This window comes from Sminthopsis crassicaudata, chromosome 2, assembly GCF_048593235.1.
Source record: "Sminthopsis crassicaudata isolate SCR6 chromosome 2, ASM4859323v1, whole genome shotgun sequence".
NCBI lineage: Eukaryota > Metazoa > Chordata > Mammalia > Dasyuromorphia > Dasyuridae > Sminthopsis > Sminthopsis crassicaudata.
Window position 1 is genome coordinate 316,119,528 of NC_133618.1, and position 19,956 is coordinate 316,139,483.

General features: G+C 34.0%; 1 protein-coding gene across 4 annotated transcripts in view; it reads right to left on the reverse strand.

Annotated features, from left to right (window-relative positions):
- Positions 1–19,956, reverse strand: part of PSEN1 (presenilin 1) — a 72,278-nt gene that overhangs the window by 31,710 nt on the left and 20,612 nt on the right. For all 4 annotated transcript variants that reach the window (XM_074290097.1, XM_074290099.1, XM_074290096.1 and 1 more), the window contains exons 3-4: positions 11,518–11,774; positions 10,563–10,704 (exon numbers count right to left, since the gene is read on the reverse strand). In XM_074290097.1, coding sequence (XP_074146198.1) covers positions 10,563–10,704; positions 11,518–11,774 — 399 coding nt within the window. The remainder of the gene's footprint in view (positions 1–10,562; positions 10,705–11,517; positions 11,775–19,956) is intronic.

Here is a 19,956-nt window from a genome sequence, read left to right on the forward strand (position 1 = left end):
GCCAAGTCACTTAATCCCAAGTGCCTCAGGAGGGAAGGATGGAGGGAGAAGACTTTCAATACTTTTTTTATTATATGGTTCAATAACAAGCAATCATATTATGAGCTCCATAAAACACACCTACCAATTTACTATCACTAAACAAAATTTATGCAGCATTCTAACAAGTTCTTTACAAATTCTACTACTCATGTATTCCTTCTTAAATTCATAATAGTATGAAGCACGCTTTGATTTTTCAGTATAAATACAGAATATGGAAGAACTTTTTTTCAAAGAAATTGTTAAATAATTTGCAAAGTAAGGCCTAAAGTAGAGTAGTGATTACTGTGAGCAGCCATTTTTTCACACTGTAGCTCTCTGCCTAGGGCTTGGCTACATAATTCTGTCCTATTATATTTAGTGATCACTTTTTAATTTCTAAATTGGCCTGGTTCTAGAACATTAAAGAAAAGTCAGAAGATGTGTGAAGAACTACTTGAACTTCAATTACCTTATCTATAACAAGGAAATACTCAAGACAGTTGCCTGGGAGTACTGAGAAATTAAATGACTTGCCTAAAGTCACACAGCTAGCACCATTAACAGATGCAGAGCTCAGGACCTTCTGATTCAAAGGTCAGCCCTCAATTTCTACTCCATATCATTATATTATTACTTTTAGTATGATTAGTGTAATAACTGTTATCAATAATAACAATAATAATTGGCCACCAACCCTTCTATTTTTTTAAAGGTGCAAATAAATATTTCTAAAAGGATTTGGGGGCCTGTTTCTTTTCTATAAAAGGAAATATAAATGGCCTCTGAAGGTATTTCTAGTTCTAAGTTCATAATCTTATGAGAAAATAATCTTTCTTGAGATGCTCAGGCAATATTTTCATCTATGCTTACTTTCAGATGTAAACCAAGTAACAAGTTATTGTTAGATAACAACTTATTAGAAACAGTGACTAAAAATTAAGTTCAATTCAAATTCTTTTTTTTTTAAATTATAACTTTTTATTTACAAGATATATGCACGAGTAATTTTTCAGCATTGACAATTGCAAAACCTTTTGTTCCAACTTTTCTCCTCCTTCCCCCAGATGGCAGGTTGACCAATACATGTTAAATATGTTAAGTATAAGTTAAATATAATATATGCATACATATCCAAACAGTTATTTTGCTGTACAAAAAGAATCGGACTTTGAAATAGTGTACAATTAGCCTGTGAAGGAAATCAAAAATGCAGGCAGACAAAAATAGAGGGATTGGGATCACTTCAAATTCTTAATGGTGGGACAGCTAGATGGCGCAGTGGATAGACCACCAGCCCTGAATTCAGGAGGACCCGAGTTCAAATCTAGTCTCAGACATTTAACACTTCCTAGCTGTGTTACCCTAGGCAAGTCACTTAACCCCAGCCTCAGGGGGAAAAAAAAAATTCTTAATGGCACACACATTAAATGTATTCTAACACCATTCACATTAATAAGCATGTGGAGTGTTAAGTGATTTATACTGATTAAATCCACCTTTCTCAAAAAGTGTTTCATTACCATAAGATGAAATTAAAAGGGAGAAGACATTTTTACCGCAAGTCAAGCAGTCATGTTTGTTATGAAATGAAGAAACTCAATTTTCTTCAGTTATTTTTATTTTCATTGACCTATATTTATATAATAAAAGATTCATACTATATACTATCTAAAAGAGAAACTGCTTCCCAAATTTATTAAAACTTGAAATTAAGACCCCAAAATCTATCATACTACTTTTGCTCCCCAACTGTGTTTCTAATAAAAAAAATAATAGTACTTTTTAAATGACCCAGTGAAGATTTTTAAGTAATGTGAAAAATAATAAATGACTAATAAAAATAAAGTAAATAATAACTTAACAAGGAATAGAAGACAGTATATCTAAATTCAAAATGTTGTGTTTTTTTTTTGCTGAGGCAATTGAGATTAAGTGACTTGCTCAAGGTTACAAAAGTAGGCAGTGTTAAGTATCTGAGGCCAGATTTGAACTCACATTGTCCTGACTTCAGGGCTGGTTTTCTATCCACTGTGCCATCTAGCTGCCTTTAAATTCAAAACCTCTTATGTCCATGACTTAACATTTTCTTTTGGTATCAGAGATAGGTAACTAAACTCCTAACTGTTAAGCTCCCTCAGCTTTCCCACATAATAGGGTATGTAGTCATTGTTTCTGATTTCACACAAATAAGCCATTACTCTAACACAAAGAAGTAATTCATTTTAACATTCCTTCAACAGTATTCCCAGAAACATTGTTGCATTAATAAACTTTTGCAACTTTAGTATATAAAATGTGCTTTTTGAACAGAATTGTAACAAAGTGCATAGGATATATTAACAGTTTTTTTCCATACTCCATTTGTTTTAATTCTTCTTTTAAGTTCTCTATCTTTCACAAGGACATTACAAAACCTATTCAAACTCTCAAGCCTTTATTTGGTGACTTTCAGAACAGGTCATGGCAAGTCTCTAAACTTCAGAGACTCAAATGTTTATGCTTCATTTCACAATCCTGCCCACAGTGTTTTGTTTCTCCAGTCAATTTTACTTAATAAAACCTGAACGAAGTTAGATGTCAATTAAAAAAAAAAAAAAAAAAAAAAAGACAAAAATAAGTGTGCATTTCTGGCTGTATACAAATTTTCTTTAAGCAGTCTGAAAATGTGTGGGCTGAAAAAGCAAAACCATAAAAAAAAAAAAAGAAAAAAAACAGGATATACTTAGCATTAAAATCCTATTAGAAACAAAATTATTAGTTGGTTTAAGGATTAATAATCCAGTTTATGAATTATTTGGCTGCTGAGACATTTCTGCGGTCTGCTTGGGCGACTTTCTTTTTCATTTATATATGCTCTAAAGTCACTGAGAAATGAAATTTAACTAACCAGTTTAGTTAACTAACTAATAGAGTTAAAGGAAAAAGTACTGGACTAGGGATCAGGAAACCTAGAGTAAAATCTCAAATATGGCATATAATAGCCATGTACCTTCAAGGCATAAAATCACTTTCTTAAACTTCAGTTTCCTTGTTGACAAAATGAACAATTCTCATTCAGCTATAAATCCTATAATCTAATCTCAGGATTGCTATCCTTTCAAAATTTAACCTTGCAACTTTTGACTGGCTTTAAAAAATATATATAACACTGCTACTCATGTCTTACCAGAGGTGATAGATGCCAAATGTTGAACAAGATGTACATTTTTGAACAGTCAATGTGTTTTTGCTAGGCTATGCACAGTTGTTATGAGAGTTTTCTTTTTTTGTTGTTGTGAAATTGGGGTAAGGGGTTAATAGGAAGGACAAAAAAATGAGTAAAAAAAATTTTTTTAAAGATATGACATAAACTTGGCCCTAAAGAAAAAAGGAGAAGCAAATTCCTTCCTTATTTGTAGAGGTAGGGGCTTATACAAATGGAATATTACACATTGTATTAGACTTGTTTGATACACTATTTAATTTTTCACTCTCCCCTTCTTTTTTATTCTTTTTTGGAAATGAAGACAATGTAAAAACAAAAAATGCCAATAATTTTTTAAAATTAAAAGCTATAAGAACTCTGGGAGATGACTATGAACCACTACATAGAATTCCCAATCCCTCTAATTTTGTCCGCCTGCATTTGGGATTTCCTTCACAGGCTAATTGTACACTATTTCAAAGTCCGATTCTTTTTGGACAGCAAAACAACTATTTGGTCATGTATACATATATTGTATTTAATTTATACTTTAACATATTGAACATGTATTGGTCAACCTGCCATCTTGTGGGGGGGGGAAGGAGGGGAAAAAATTAGAACAAAAGGTTTTGTTAATGTTATAAAATTACCCATGCATATATCTGGTAAATAAAAACTATTATAAAGTGTATTTAAAAAATTAAAAACCTATAATAGTAGCACCAAGGGTTAAAACGATTAGCATAAATGAATTTTTTAATTATCTACAAGTTTCACAGGTCTTCCATAGCCAAAGGCAAGAAAGTTGGTGATACTATTTTAATGGCAATGAATTCTTATTCATCCAATACTATAATAGAACTGTGACCTTAATGATAGAGGACATAGTGTAATGATCCAAACTGTAATGCAGCCATGTCTAATCATACTGTATGCTTCCTTTTTATATTCTCTTGTAAATCTGACACTCAACATATTGTGTAAACCTTCCTCTAGGTCTCTTGACAATGAACAGATATCAGGTGCACAAGGGTTATCAGTGATCCTTCAAAATCAATCAACAAACATTTGTTAAGCACCTGTTGTGTGTTAGACACTATGCTAAGAATTGGAGATTCAGAAAAAGGCAAAAAGTAGTCCTTGCCCTCAAAGAGTTTACTATCTAACCAACCTATGCTATGTGACCAAACTACTTTCTTTTCTAGGCATACATTTCTCTAAGGACAATCCTTATTTTCCCAATAAGAGGGTCATTTTATTTGGATACTCAGCATAGGTTAGAATTTCATTCTAATCTGAACAATGTATCTTAATCAAGATAGGGCAGTAAATCATAGGAACCCATATATGCAGTGGCATATAGATTACAGTGTACTTTGACCACCTAATGCTAAAAACCAATCTATTACTTGGTTAAAGGTAGGAATGATTATATGTTGCTGTAAAATATTTATACTTAATGGTGCCCAGAGAAGTTGACTATAGCCTGGTCTAGCATTTCTTGTGAACCACAGTGATCATCATTATTAATAAACAATTCCTTAGATTTGTAAAGTACCTTATAATTTATAAAGTACTTTTCCATATAATTATCTCATGTAAAGAGAATAAGGTAAGATAGGGATATGCTAAATTAGTATTTGTAAAACTGAAATATGTGGCTTCTGTGAGATCACAGCATCCAAGAGTGAGACAGGGATTAGAGCTACATCATGCTAAATACTAGTTTGATGGTAGAATAGGGTCTATGGTCCCAGTTAAGCATAAAGATAAGCTATTCTTGCACATGTTTAACATACATTAGATTACTTGCTGTCTAGGGGAGGGGGGTGGAAGGAAGAAGGGGAGGGAGAAAAAAATGGAACACAAGGTTTTACGAGGGTGAATGATGAAAACTATGCACACATGTTTTGAAAATAAAGTTTTATATAATATTTTAAAAATAAATAAATAAAATTAGCATCTTTACTATTCAGTATAACACAAATGCCTTGAGGGCAAAGTCCATTTCGCTTTGCCTAAAGGTCCCAGTATTTAAAACAGTAGTTCTATTAGAGACTAAATATACACTAATAACTAATAAAGATTCTTAGCTGACAATAACTGAGAAACTGGAAAGTAGTTAAGAGTTGAGGAAAGGAAAGATAGTAAATTCAATCTCAGTCTGAACTTTAGATATTAGCATCTTTCTAAGAAGAGATTATCTACAGAGAATAAGAGCATGTGATGAGAATGTGCTGAGATCAGACTAGAGATGATGATTTAGGAGCAGCTAGTAATTCAAACTGTGAAAAAGCATAGTATACTTGAAGAAGTATTAAGAGGAACATAAAAGACATCAAAGGGGAATTTTCCCAGGTAGGTAGTAAAGTGGGTTGTGGTCCCTTTAAGACACTGTATTTCCTATTGATCAGTGAGACCTTTCAGATTCTCAGCCCCTCCTGCCTGAGGCATATCCTCCCCAGACAAGCAGTCTTTCCAGGATGCCAGAGCCTTTGATTCAATTATAAATCCTGGTCAAAAAGCATCCCTTTGAATTCCAATAGGAGATCCGGACTGTCCCAGCCCCCACTGGATCTAAGCCAACTTGGGCTCTCCCAACCCCCATTAGGTCTGACTTGCTCAGGCTGTCTAAATCCCTACTGAGTCTGACCTGCTCAGGGCTGTCCCAACCCCCACTAAGACCCAATATAATTTCCATCAACAAAGATCTTTTGCAGATGGACTTTGGTAGCTCCCTTTGCTGCCAGGACCTTCTGTCCACTGAGAACTGCGTTCTCTCAGTGCAAAACTCCATTTTCCATAGATCTGCCACTATCGAAGTCAGTCTCTTGGTAAACGGCTTTCTAACTAACAATAAATTTTCATTTTGCAAATAATATTTCGGGAATGAGTGAATTCTTTCACTCCTAAAACCATTGGGGATTCTTAATAACTCTCTTATAGCCACTAATCTCTAAACCACCAGGAATCCAGACCACTCAAACAGCATCAGTAGGAGAGGAAGGACAGAAGGTATCAAGTTGTAATAGAAGGGGCAGAAAGGATATATTTCAGATGTAGTGTTACAAAAAAGAGGTGAGAAATGCAAACAACAGGGGGCAGCTAGGTGCCGCAGTGAATAGAGCACCAGCCCCAATTCAGGAGGACCAAAGTTCAAATCTGATCTCAGACACTTAACACTTCCTAGCTGTGTGACCCTGGGCAAGTCACTTAACCCCAGCCTCAGGGGGAAAAAAAAAAAGAAATGCAAATAAAAATTGGTTCCAGGCAAACAACTACATACAAAGTTATAAGAGACAGAAATAAAGCCTGAGAAGCAAAGGCATGGATAGTTCCCTCCCTCCCCAAAACAACCAAATCAACTTAAAACTACAACTCTCTTAAATTTTCTTCATCTGCAAATAAAGAGACAAATACAAGTAGTCAGTAAAGTTATCTCCTCTACTTAATCAGATCAAGAAACAGAGATAACCCTCTATTTTTTTTCCAAAAGTAGAATGGGTCAACTTAAGAATAACAGTTCTGAAAAGAAATGCAAACTATATAAACCATGGGGTAATACTGCTCCAGAAAAATACAAATTAAAAGAACTTTTAAATTTCACCTCACATCCAGAAAACTGGGAAAGAACAAATGGAAATAAAATAGGGACTTCAGGAAGATGATTACACTAATAATACACTATTGGTAAATGTGAACTGGTCCCACTAGTTTGGTTAACAATTAGGAATTCTGTTAAGAAGGTGACTATGATGTCTACACTTAATGAATTGGACACAAAGTAGATATGTATTAATTATGGAATGACTAAACAAATTGTGGTACATCAACATAATAGGATATTATTGTGCTGTAAGAAATGGTCAATTTTCAGAAACAACTACACCCAGAGAAGGAACACTGGGAAGTAAATGTAAACTGTTAGCACTACTGTCTATCTACCCGGGTTACTTATACCTTCAGAATCTAATACTTAATGTGCAACAAGAAAATGGTATTTACACACATATATTGTTATATTGTAACACATGTAAAATGTATGGGATTGTCAGTCATCAAGGGGATGGAGTAGAGGGAGGGAGAGGATAATTTGGAAAAATGAATACAACGGATAATGCTATAAAAAAATTATTCATGTATATATAATGTAAAAAAAATTATAAATAAAATTAAAAAAAAAAAGAAATGGTCAATTTTTTCCTTAAAATAGTCAGTAGCATGTATTTAAAACCAACAGTAAGCATCATATGTAATGGTGATAAACTGAAACCATTTCCAATAAAATCAGGAGTGAAACAAAGTTGCCCACTATCACCATTAATAGTCAATATTGTGTTAGAACTGCTAGCTTCATGGATATCTTCAACATAGAGAAGAGCTAATCCAATTCCAATTGATCAATGATGGACAGGGAAGGAACACTGGGAAAATCTAAACAATTGGAAAAATATTAAGTGCTCTTGGATAGGTCAAGCGAATAAAGATGACAATACTCCCTAAACTAATCTATTTATTTAGTGCTATACCAATCAGACTCCCAAGTAACTATTTTAATGACCTAGAAGAAATAATAACAAAATTCATCTGGAAGAACAAAAGGTCAAGAATTTCAAAGGAACTAATGAAAAAAAAAAAAAAATCACATGAAGGTGACCTAGTGTACCTGACCTAAAACTATATTACAAAGCAGCGGTCACCAAAACTATGTGGTATTGTCTAAGAAATAGAGTAGTTGATCAGTGGAATAGGTTAGATTCACAATATAGTCAATAACTATAGCAATTTAGTGTTTGACAAACCCCAAAACCCAACTTTTGGGATAAGAATTTACTATTTGACAAAAACTGCTGGGAAATTGGAAATAAGTATGGCAGAAACTAGACACTGACCCACACTTAACACTGTACACCAAGATAAGATCAAAATGGGTTCATAATTTAGGCATAAAGAATGAAATTATAAATAAATTAGAATATAGGATAGTTCACTTCTCAGATCTGTGGAGAAGCAAGGAATTTGTGACCAAAGTAGAACTAGAGATCATTATTGATCACAAAATAGAAAATTTTGATTACATCAAATTAAAAAGCTTTTGTACAAACAAAACGAATGCAGACAAGATTAGAAGGAAAGCAATAAACTGGGAAAACATCTTTATAGTTAAAACTTCTGATAAAAGGCCTCATTTATAGAGAATTGTATCAAATTTATAAGAAATCAAGCCATTCTCCAATTGATAAATGTTCAAAGGATATGAACAATTTTCAGATGATGAAATTGAAACTATTTCTACCCATATGAAAGGGTGTTCCAAATCATTATTGATCAGAGAAATGCAAATTAAGACAATTCTGAGATACCATTACACATCTCTCAGATTGGCTAAGATGACAGGAACAAATAATGATGAATGTTGGAGGGGATGTGGGAAAACTGGGACACTAATGCACTGTTGGTGGAATTGTGAAAGAATCCGGCCATTTTGGAGAGCAATTTGGAACTATGCCCAAAAAGTTGTCAAATTGCACATAGAACTTTGACCCAGCAGTATTACTACTAGGCTTATATCCCAAAGAGATATTAAAGAAGGGAAAGGGACCCACATGTGCAAAAATGTTTGTGGCAGTCCTTTTTGTAGTGGCTAGAAACTGGAAATTGAATGGATGTCCATCAATTGGAGAATGGCTGAATAAATTGTGGTATATGAATGTTATGGAATATTATTGTTCTGTTTAAGAAATAACCAGCAGGATGATTTCAGAGAAGCCTGGAGAGACTTACACGAACTGATGCCAAGTGAAATGAGCAAAACCAGGAGATCATTATACACTTCAACAACAATACTTTATGAGGATATATTCTGATGGACATGGCTCTCTTCAACAATGAAAGAATCCAATTCAGTTCCAAGTGATCAGTAATGAACAGAACCAGCTACACCCAGCAAAAGAATACTGAGAAATGAGTGTGAACAACAACATAGTATTTACACTCTTTTATTGTTTGCTTACATTTTTGTTTTTCTTCCCAGGTTATTTTTACCTTCTTTCTAAATCCGATTTTTCTTGTGTAGCAAGACAACTGTATAAATATGTATACATATATTGTATTTAACATATACTTTAACACATTTAACATGTATGGGACTACTTGCCATTTAGGGGAGAGGGTGGCAGGAAAGAGGGGAAAAGTTGGAACAGAAATTTTTGCAAGGGTCAATGTTGAAAAATTACCAAGCATATATTTTGTCAATAAAAAGCTATAATAAAAAAAGAAATGATCAATGTATTGTATTTCATTGTAGAAAAATAGCAAATTTATTATATGAACTAATGTATAAGTGAAAATAACATATACAATGACAACAATATAAATGGAAAGAACACATCTTAATGGACTTGGCTCTTCTCAGCAATTAACTGCTCTCAAGACAGTTCTGTTAGACTTGGGATGGAAAATGCCATTGGTATCCCCTATGGAGACTGAATGTTGATCAAAGCATACTATTTTCATCTTTTTTATTTTTTTGCTTTTTCTTTATTATAGTTTTTTCCCTTTTAGTCTGATTTTTCTTGCACAATATGATAAATATGGAAACATGCTTAAAAGAATTGTATGTATTTAATTTATATCAGAGGATAAGAGGAGAAGGAAAAAGAATTTGGAACACAGTCCTACAGAAATTAATGTCAAAAACTATCTTTGGGGGCAGCTAGGTAGCACAGTAGAGGGAACCTAAGTTCAAATCTGGCCTCAGACACTTAACACATCCTACCTGTGTGGCCCTAGGTAAATCATTTACTCCTAATTGCCTCAGCAAAAAATAAAATAAAATAAAAACTATCTTTACATATATTTAGAAAAATAAAATACTATTGAGAAAAAAAAATCAAGTCATTCAAAATAAGTAAGTCTGGGGGGAAGGAAGGGAAGAATTCCTGAAATTATAATGTGCAAAGGTGGCCTCAAAGAAAAGATGAGAAAAATGGAACTGCATCCCTTATATCTAAAAGAGTGCAAGTATTAGTAGATGGATATGCTGTCAGATTCACAGACCTATTGGTCAAATTTTATGAAATGCTTTTTTTCCCTTTTTCTTTTTAATTCTTTGTTAAAAGGGATAATTTGCTGGGCAATCAAGGAAGGAAGAATACATTCAAAATAAGAGTAATATAAAAACAAAACCTAACAATGAAAAATTTAAATTAGCTTTTAAAAAAATTTAGGACTTGATTTTTCCTAGTCTAAAATGGAGATGAGCATAAAACAAATTGGCAAGTTTGGAAGGAAGCACTCATTTTTTAAAAAATGTCATTGACAGTTAAACCTGGTTTTATGCTCTTCAACTCACCTTATAGCACCTGTATTTATAAAGTACCACCAACAAGATGGTCATAACCACAATAACACTGATCATGATGGCAGCATTCAGAATGGAATGTAGTGCCCTCTGCCCTACAGTTTCTGTGTCTTCAGTGAATGGAGTATAAATTCTAAAAGAAAATAAAAGTTCATTGCTATATCAGAATATATTCCAAACCATAATAACTGTCTTCCTCCCCCATGATACAAAATGAGACTATAATTTTTTTCAGTTAATTTTAGAAATTAGCATTTTCCCAACTCACCTATTATAGTAATTTTTTAAAAGCACAATAATTACCAAGCAAAATGATTTTCAAAGCTATGATTTCAAGAAAGGTATTGGCTCCACCTAGTGGATTCTCTATAGAAATCTACCTAAATCAAATGGTCTTCATTCACTTCCAGATAAATAAAACAAATACATTTACACTATAAACAAGCTAAGGTTGACCCAAATGCATTTTTAATTCTTGATTTTCACCTCTAAAAGAACTTGTTTTCGTGACTGAAAATTAAATTAAATACTGAGATAATATTACAAGGCATCAGAGATTCATTTTACTTGGCAATAGAGAATTCTGTATAGCAGAAATTCTCAAGTTTTATCCCTTGATTATTATCCTCATATGATCCTCCTTTTAAGCCACTTCCTCCAACCTTCTGTTCTTGTACACCTTGTACAAAAAAACAAAGATTAATCTTGTAGTGACTAATATCAGCAAAAATATTTTCAAGATTTCCAATATAGCTTCTCCATCCTACTTCTTCAACTGGGATCCAAAACATCTCTTCCCTTTATCAAGAAACAATTTGCTTTTGAACATCAGAGCAAGATTACAATTAAGGCATCTTTATTACAGGAGGCCTCTAAAAGTGATTGTGGAATCTTTAAAAACCATCCCTGTTTTAGAAAATAATGAAATAAATTATATCATACATACAATTGTCCATCCTTCCGGGTATAAAAGCTGACAGATTTGATGGTGGCCACAACCACAACCATGCAGAGTGTAACTGGCACAAACAGCATGATCACATGTTTGGCACCATATTTTAAAGTCAACTCTTCATCTTCTTCATCATCATGTTCCACCACCTGCCTTGTGCCACCCTGGGGTTGTCCATTGGTCTCTGACTCAGGGTTACCATGCCTCCGCCTTTCACTATGTTCATGGCGTTGTCTTTCCCTGCCATCATTCTGAAAAACACAAAGAATCCTTTTTCAATAAAACACATTCTTAGTAAAGTTAGGTCATGAAGCTGGAAGAACCAATGTTATAAAATGATTATAAATAAGCATAGAAAACTCTAAGAGATTTGGAGTTTAAAAGGACTTGCCAAACTAGATTATTCACCCAAATTTTTCATATATGTTGTTGTCGTGTAAACTGTTTGCATTTGTGTTTTTGTTCCCAGGTTATTTTTACTTTATGAATCCAATTCTCCCTGTGCAACAAGATAACTGTTCGGTTCTGCCCACATATAGTGTATCAAGGATATACTAGGATATATTATAATTAACATGTATAAGACTGCCTGCCATCTAGGGGAGGGGGGGTGGAGGGAGGAAAGGGAAAAGTCAGAACAGATGTGAGTACAAGGGATAATGTTGTAAAAAAAAAATTACCCAGGCATATGTTCTGTCAATAAAAAGTTATTTTAAAAAAAAACCCAAAAAAACAAATATATTGTTGTCTCTCTTCTTCACATTTCTGCACAGACCACTCTTTTTGGCCAAACATGTTCCCCCATTCTGTTCCTAACTACTGAAATTCTCATCCTATGGAATCCACTTGGCACACTTTGCCTTCCTTTTATCACTTTATCTACAACTTCTATAGCATTTTGTTTATGTCACTTTCAAGGTGGATATTATATAACACAGTACAAAATTTAGTTGTATCATAGAATAATTCAGAAATAAGACATTTACTCCAGTTCAAATCTGGCCTCAGATACTTACCCTAGACAAAATCATTTAGAACTATGTATCCCTAGGCAAGTTATTTAACCCTGTTTACTTCAGTTTCCTCATCTGCAAAATGAGTTGGAGAAGGAAATGGCAAATCAAATCTTTACCAAAAAAAAAACTTAAATGAGGTCACAAATAATTGGACATGACCAAAAAAATAACTGAAAAACAACAACAATAACACTTTAAGGTTTACAAAGTGCTTTATATGTTCTATATTCTATGTTCATATATTCTATATTAAGTTCAATATTCTCTATATTCAGAGTTTCACAACCCTGGAAGGCAGATGAAGAAACTGAGGCAAAAAAGTAAGAAGTTAAATGACTTGGCCACAATCACAAAGTTAGTGTCAGAGGCTGCATATGAATGTAGACCCCATGCTCTATCCACTGTGTCAGAGCTTATTCTGTGCTAGCACATCCTTCGGGGGATTGCTTACAACATAAGGACATGGAGTAGATCTTTAATGCTATAGTATTAAGGGTAAATATTTCTAAAACAGAAATTTAAAATTGTTGTAGACTAATATTCTGGATACAGGTAACTAGAATGGGACTGGATAATGGTTTTACAATTTTGCTTTTAGGGAATATGAGATAAGCACCATAATAATAGTTAACATAACATACTTCCTTAATAAAAATGTCCTATCCACTGATACACTGTTGGTGGAATTGTGAAAACATCCAGCCATTCTGGAGAGTGATTTGGAACTATGCTCAAAAAGTTATCAAACTGTACATACCCTTTGATCCAGCAGTGTTACTACTGGGCTTATATCCCAAAGAGATCTTAAAGAAGGGAAAGGGACCTGTTTGTGCAAGAATGTTTGTGGCAGCCCTCTTTGTAGTGGCCAGAAACTGGAAACTGAGTGGATGCCCCTCAATTGGAGAATGGCTGAATAAACTGTGGTATATGAATGTTATGGAATATGATTGTTCTGTAAGAAATGATCAGAAGGCTGATTTCAGAAAGGCTTGGAGAGATTTACAAGAACTGATGCTGAGTGAAATGAGCAGGACCAGGAGATCATTATATACTTCAACAATACTATATATGATGATCAATTCTGATGGACATGGTTTGCTTCAACAATGAGATGAACCAAATCAGTTCCAATAGAGCAGTAATGACTTGAACCAGCTACACCCAGAGAAAGAACTCTAAGAAATGAGGGTGAACCACTACCTGGCATTCCCAATCCCTCTATTTTTGTCCGCCAGCATTTTTTATTTCCTTCACAAGTTAATTGTACATTATTTAAAAATCCAATTCTTCTTGTGCAGCAAAATAACTGTATGGACATGTATATATATATATTGTATTTAACATATACTTTAACATATTTAACATGTATTGGTTTACCTGCCATCTGGGGCAGAGGGGGGGGGGGGAAGAAGGGAAAAAATTGGAACAAAAGGTTTTTGCAATTGTCAATGCTGAAAAATTACCCATACATATATCTTGTAAATAAAAACCTATAAGAAAAAATAAATAATTTTTTTTAAATGTCCTATCTATATTATCTCATTTGAACCTTGACAACAACATATAAGAGAGATGGTACTACTTGCCTCATTTTCTAGATGAGGAAGCTAAGGCAAAGAAGTTGAGTCATTTGCCCAAGGTCACCAAGCTAGTAAGGTTTTAGGAAAATATTTGAATTCCTAGCTTCCCGGCTTTAGAGTCTGGTAACTACTCCTATTCCTCTTTTCCTCCACTTCAAACAGTGTACTTTGGTTTGAAAAAGAAATGGGAAAAATATCTAGAATTGAGTAATGCTTATTATTCCTTGGAAATCAAACTTAGCCATTCTTCTAATTTCTCATGAGAAATACTAACTTAACCTTCTTATGTGACTAGATAGGGATTACATATTGCAGATGAGCAGGGGACTTAAAGAAAAAGGTAGAGAACAAAATTTCCAAACTCTAAACATCCTTCCTAATAGTCTTTTAATATAATCCTCTTCTCCAAAAACTACTTCAGGGATCTGGATAGGGAAAAATTGGTTGAGTTTACCTTTAAAAAACAAAAAAGACACAACCTTTTCCTCCTATTCAGTGTTATATTCCCATACAATATGACCCCAGACTTACTTTTAGCCACTTTTCTAAACCTTTTCCCATTCTGAGAAACTGAAATTTACCAACCAGCTACCTCTGCCAGTTGGTAGAGGTTGGTAAGGGAGGGAACCTGTCAAAGAAAAACCATGCCATTCTAGAACAACTACTGTCACAGAGAAGTATCTCCCAAACCCTCCCCTGCCTAAAACCAATATCCTCCACCTAAAGAAAAGCCAGCCTTCCTGCCTTTGTTTTACTTCAAGTTCAATATTGTTTGAGCCCTGCGAAATCAAGAACATTTGTCTTCTTTTTTATCTTTTTTGTTATTATTCTTATTTATCTTATACTCAGGAATATGCTGGTAAGTCTTTAAAAAGTGGATCTCGAAGGAGGACAAAATGTACTCATGATAAAACTTTAAGTTTAAACAGTTTTATTAACATTTCTCCATCACTTATTGAAATCCAGATAATCAACAAACCTAATACCCCCTATGTATATGTGTAATTGTCAATTATACTCACCCCTTCAAAATTTAACAATGAGTTCATGGTATCAGATAGCTCTATCTGATCTATAGCCTGCTTGTCCTCCTCTTCCTTACAAATTCTTATCAAAGAAATCTTTTATTATATACACAACAGCTCCTAATCACCCTGACTACTAGACAAGCTACTTTCTTTATGACCTTTTTCCCCCTTTGCAGTAGTCTCAATCTTAAATTGATTTAAAAACCCTATAATTTCTGAAATTAGTAAAATAAAAGAATTATTACTTTACTATTCTTAACAAAAGCACATAAATCCTGAAGTAAATTAATGGGGGGCAAAAGTCACCTGTGGTAGAGTTATAACCTGACACAGTAAGACATGGATGCTGCTGACACTCAAGGAATGACAGTAACTGAGAACTAAAAGTGTCAATGACTGACCATTTCAGGAGCAAAAATTGAAAATATAAGTAAAAAGAAACAAATGACTCATTTGTAATGATTTTAGGATTGAAAGGAATGACTTCTCATAATACAAATGATATCATCTCAGATAGAGAGGAAATATTTGAGGAAGATTTAAGGCCTGTTGGCAAATTTGTTGATGTTATCAAGATTCCCAGGGTCAAAGGTTTTAGTCATTTTCCTTATGAAAGAGGACCATTCCTTTTGTCCCCTTACTCAACTCCCTTTTCATTTTGCTGCAGGGAGTGACAGAGTAAGAGCCATGAGTCAAGGTCCCAATGCCCTCATGCTGTGAGAAGCAAAAATCGTATGGTAACTAAATTGTAGCTGATGATTTTAGATAAAGTTTTATTTATCTGATCTTATCTCCTCATCACCAAACACTAGATCCATTCTCACCTACCACTCCCTAATTTCAATTTTTGTCTACTTGCTCCTTCCCTCTTGCTTAGAAATATGCCCAGACTGCAATCCTTAGGAAAAAAAGTCCACAAAGTTCATCTGATCCCTTTAAGTTATTTTCATGTATATTCACAACCAAATTCTTAGAAAAAGCCATAAAACCATATTACTTCCCCTTTTTCAACTTCTATTATTCAACCCCCCCCTCGTAACCTTGGTTACAAGCACTTGACTAAAATCCTCTCCTGTCCTCTGTAGCACCTGACATCAGTAGTTATTACCCTTTCCCACCCCACTCCAAATCTAACCCAAATGTTCTCTTTTCTCCAGATTTTCTTGACTACTTTTTCCAAGTTCCTTCTCTTATCTATAAAAATGAAAGCCTTCTGCTTTTCACAGAATCAACATCCATGTCACAACTCTATATATCCCAGAGCTCTGCCCTGAGTGTACGATCTGTCTCTCTCCCTTTTTCTTTCTCCCCTCAATCTCTTTATAACAATTTCATTAGCTTCCATCTCTACAATGTTATCTATGCAATGGCTTCCATATTTACACATCCCATCTGCACTAGTCCCACATCACTAACTACAATTGGACATCTTCACCCAGATGTCCCAAAAGCACCTCAAACTTAAAACATCCAAAACATTAGTCAATATCTTTTTCTGTACTCTCTACTCTTTCAATTCCTTATTTCTGATGATGACACTACCATGCTTCCAATAAATCATCCAGATTTTCAATTTTGGAGTTGTCCTTGACTCCTTATTCTCCTTCATCCCACATACCCAACTGTAGCAAAGTTATGTCAATTTTTTCTCCACACATTTCCCTCTTTACAACTTGGCTAACTGCCCTGGTTCATACCCTCAACACTTCTCCCAATAACCTAAGCTGTTTCCTTGTCTAAGTTCTCTCCTCTCTCTAAGCCATCCTCTACATCATTTATACAGGCCTGGGACTGTGACTATCGTATTCAAGAAGTTTTGTGGTTCCCTACTGCATCTAACATAAAATACATTTCTCTGACATTTAAAGGCCTTCATAATTTGGCTCCAGCCTATGGTATGGTGCAAAATGTACTGGTCCTAGAATCAGAGGACCTGATTTTAAACCCTACCTCTCAAGCTTGGGGGAAATCACTTTCCCTTTTGGGCCTCAGTTTCTTCAACTGTAAAGGGCCAGAGTTAGATTAGGTGGCTTCTGAGGAATCTTACAATTATAGGTCTATGATACTATCTTCCAAATAGAGTTTTACATCCCTCCTCCTTCACACACACTATCTTCCAACTACAAGGTTCTCCTTCTGCTATTCCCTAATTACAACATTCCATTTGCCAGTTCCCTGATTGTGAACAGGCTTAAAACACCACGATTAGATTGTTCTCCTTTCTTATGGCCACTTCCTGGACTTCCTAGTTCCTTAAAAATTCAGTTCAAGTGCCCCTTCCTTCACAGATGTAGAACTGGAAGTGACCCCACAAGTGATATAGCCCAACTTCCTCATTTTATGGATGAGGAAAATGAGACCATAGCAGTGAAACAAATATCCCAAGACGAGGACCTATCAGTAACAGAACTAGGATTTGGATTTTGATATTCTGACAATGAATCCATTCCCCTTTCCTCTACATCAGGCAGCTTCTAACTGATAATTCCCTCCTGACTTCTCTAGTTGTTAGTACTTTCCTTGCCCCCTCAAAAAAATTTTTGCAACTATCTTCTAAATATTTTATACTACTCATTTGTGCACATATTGCTTTGCCTCCTTAAAAACAAAGATTGTTTCATTTTTGCCTTTACATGCCAAGTATGTAGTAGGCATTTAATAAATGCTTACTTGTTGAATTGAATTTAGCAGAGGTTAAATCAATCTTTAAAAAAATTTATACATTCTCTGTACAGAATACAATTTGATCAGCCTTTAGAGTTGAGATATTCTTTATTCTAGAGTAGAATCCTAAATAAAAATCTGACATGTCAAATGAAAAATTTAAAACATTTTTCATTAAAAGCAATCTTTCTATAACAGGATTACAAAAGACAGAGACTTTCTTGAAATGTCTATTTTTATAATTTTAGGAAAGGATAACATTTTTAAGCCATTAATAACTGGTTAAAAATATTACTGAACTTTTACAAATTGTCAACAGTGTGTAGTCTTGAGTTTTAAAACGTCTACAAAACTATCAAGATCACTATGATCTAACATTTGTGATTTGTAGCTTATACCTTTGAAGATTACTCGGAACCTGTTTTTTTTATTTTTCCTTTTTCTTTGACATTACTAAATTAGTCATTTACAGTTGTAAGAAAATAATAATAATATTTTTAATCACCTTCAGCAATTAATTGGGGCTCTGGTTATAATTCAATCAACTTAGAGTAATACCTTCAGTATTTTCTCTCTCCAAAGTTATCATCTTACAAATACATCCTTCAAACTTATAAGTTAGCTATTTGTTTTAATTTTCCAAGATTTCTCATGATTTCTTCTTTCGTCACTCCCTAAAATAAGATTTTTTTTTTTTAAAAAGAGAAAACCCCAAGCACAACCAGGAATACACTGTACACAGTAATAGCAAGATTGTACAATGATCAAATATAAAAACTTGTCTCTTCTCAGTGGTTTAGTCATCCAAGGCAATCCTAAAAATTATGGATAGAAAATGTCATCTGAATCCAAAAAGATCTACAGAAATTGAATGTAAACACATGCTATATTCAATTCTTTTTTTTTCTTCTTCTTTCTCATGGTTTTTAACTTTTGTTCTGATTTTTCTTTCTCAACATGATTCATAAAGAAATGTGTATTTACACTACTGATCAGAGAAATGCAAATTAAGACAACTCTGAGATACCACTACACACTGTCAGATTGGCTAAGATGACAGGAACAAATAATGATGAATGTTGGAGGGGATGTGGGAAAACTGGGACATTGATGCATTGTTGGTGGAGTTGTGAAAGAATCCAACCATTCTGGAGAGCAATTTGGAACTATGCCCAAAGAGTTATCAAACTGTGCATACCCTTTGACCCAGCATTGCTGTTATTGGGCTTATATCCCAAAGAAATACTAAAGAACAGAAAGGGACCTGTATGTGCCAAAATGTTTGTGGCAGCTCTTTTTGTAGTAGCTAGAAACTGGAAGATGAATGGATGTCCATCAACTGGAGAATGGTTGGGTAAATTATGGTATATGAAGGTTATGGAATATTATTGCTCTGTAAGAAATGACCAGCAGGAGGAATACAGAGAGACTTGGAGAGACTTACATCAACTGATGCTGAGTGAAATGAATAGAACCAGAAGATCTCTGTACACTTCAACGTTGTATGAAGATGTATTCTGATGGAAGTGGATATCTTCAACATAAAGAAGATCCAACTCACTTCCAGTTGATCAATGATGGACAGAAATAACTACACCCAGAGAAGGAACACTGGGAAGTGAATGTAAATTGTTAGCACTACTTATACCTTCGGGAATCTAAAACTTAATGTGCAACAAGAAAATGGTATTTACACACATATATTGTATCTGGATTATATTGTAACATATGTAAAATGTATGGGATTGCCTGTCATCGGAGGGAGGGTGTGGAGGGAGGGGGGGATAATTTGGAAAAATGAATACAAGGGATAATATTATAAAAAAAATTATTCATGCATATATACTGTGGAAAAAAAAATTCAAAAAAAAAAAAAAAAAAAAAAAAAGAAATGTGTATTTAAAAAGTTAATATTCATGTATAACCAGAAAAAAAAAACAGTAATAAAAAAAGGAACCCAATGACAAGGTAAAGAGTAATTACAACAAAATGAAACTGAATATGCTATGATTATGGATAATGATCGAAGTCCAGTTTGAAAAAGAAGAGCAGGGAACTGTGGGTACTAACAACACTACATGTTTGGTAAGACTCAGATCTGTCCATTAGTTTTGTTAAGCTATCTTTGTTTTAAATTTCATTCTT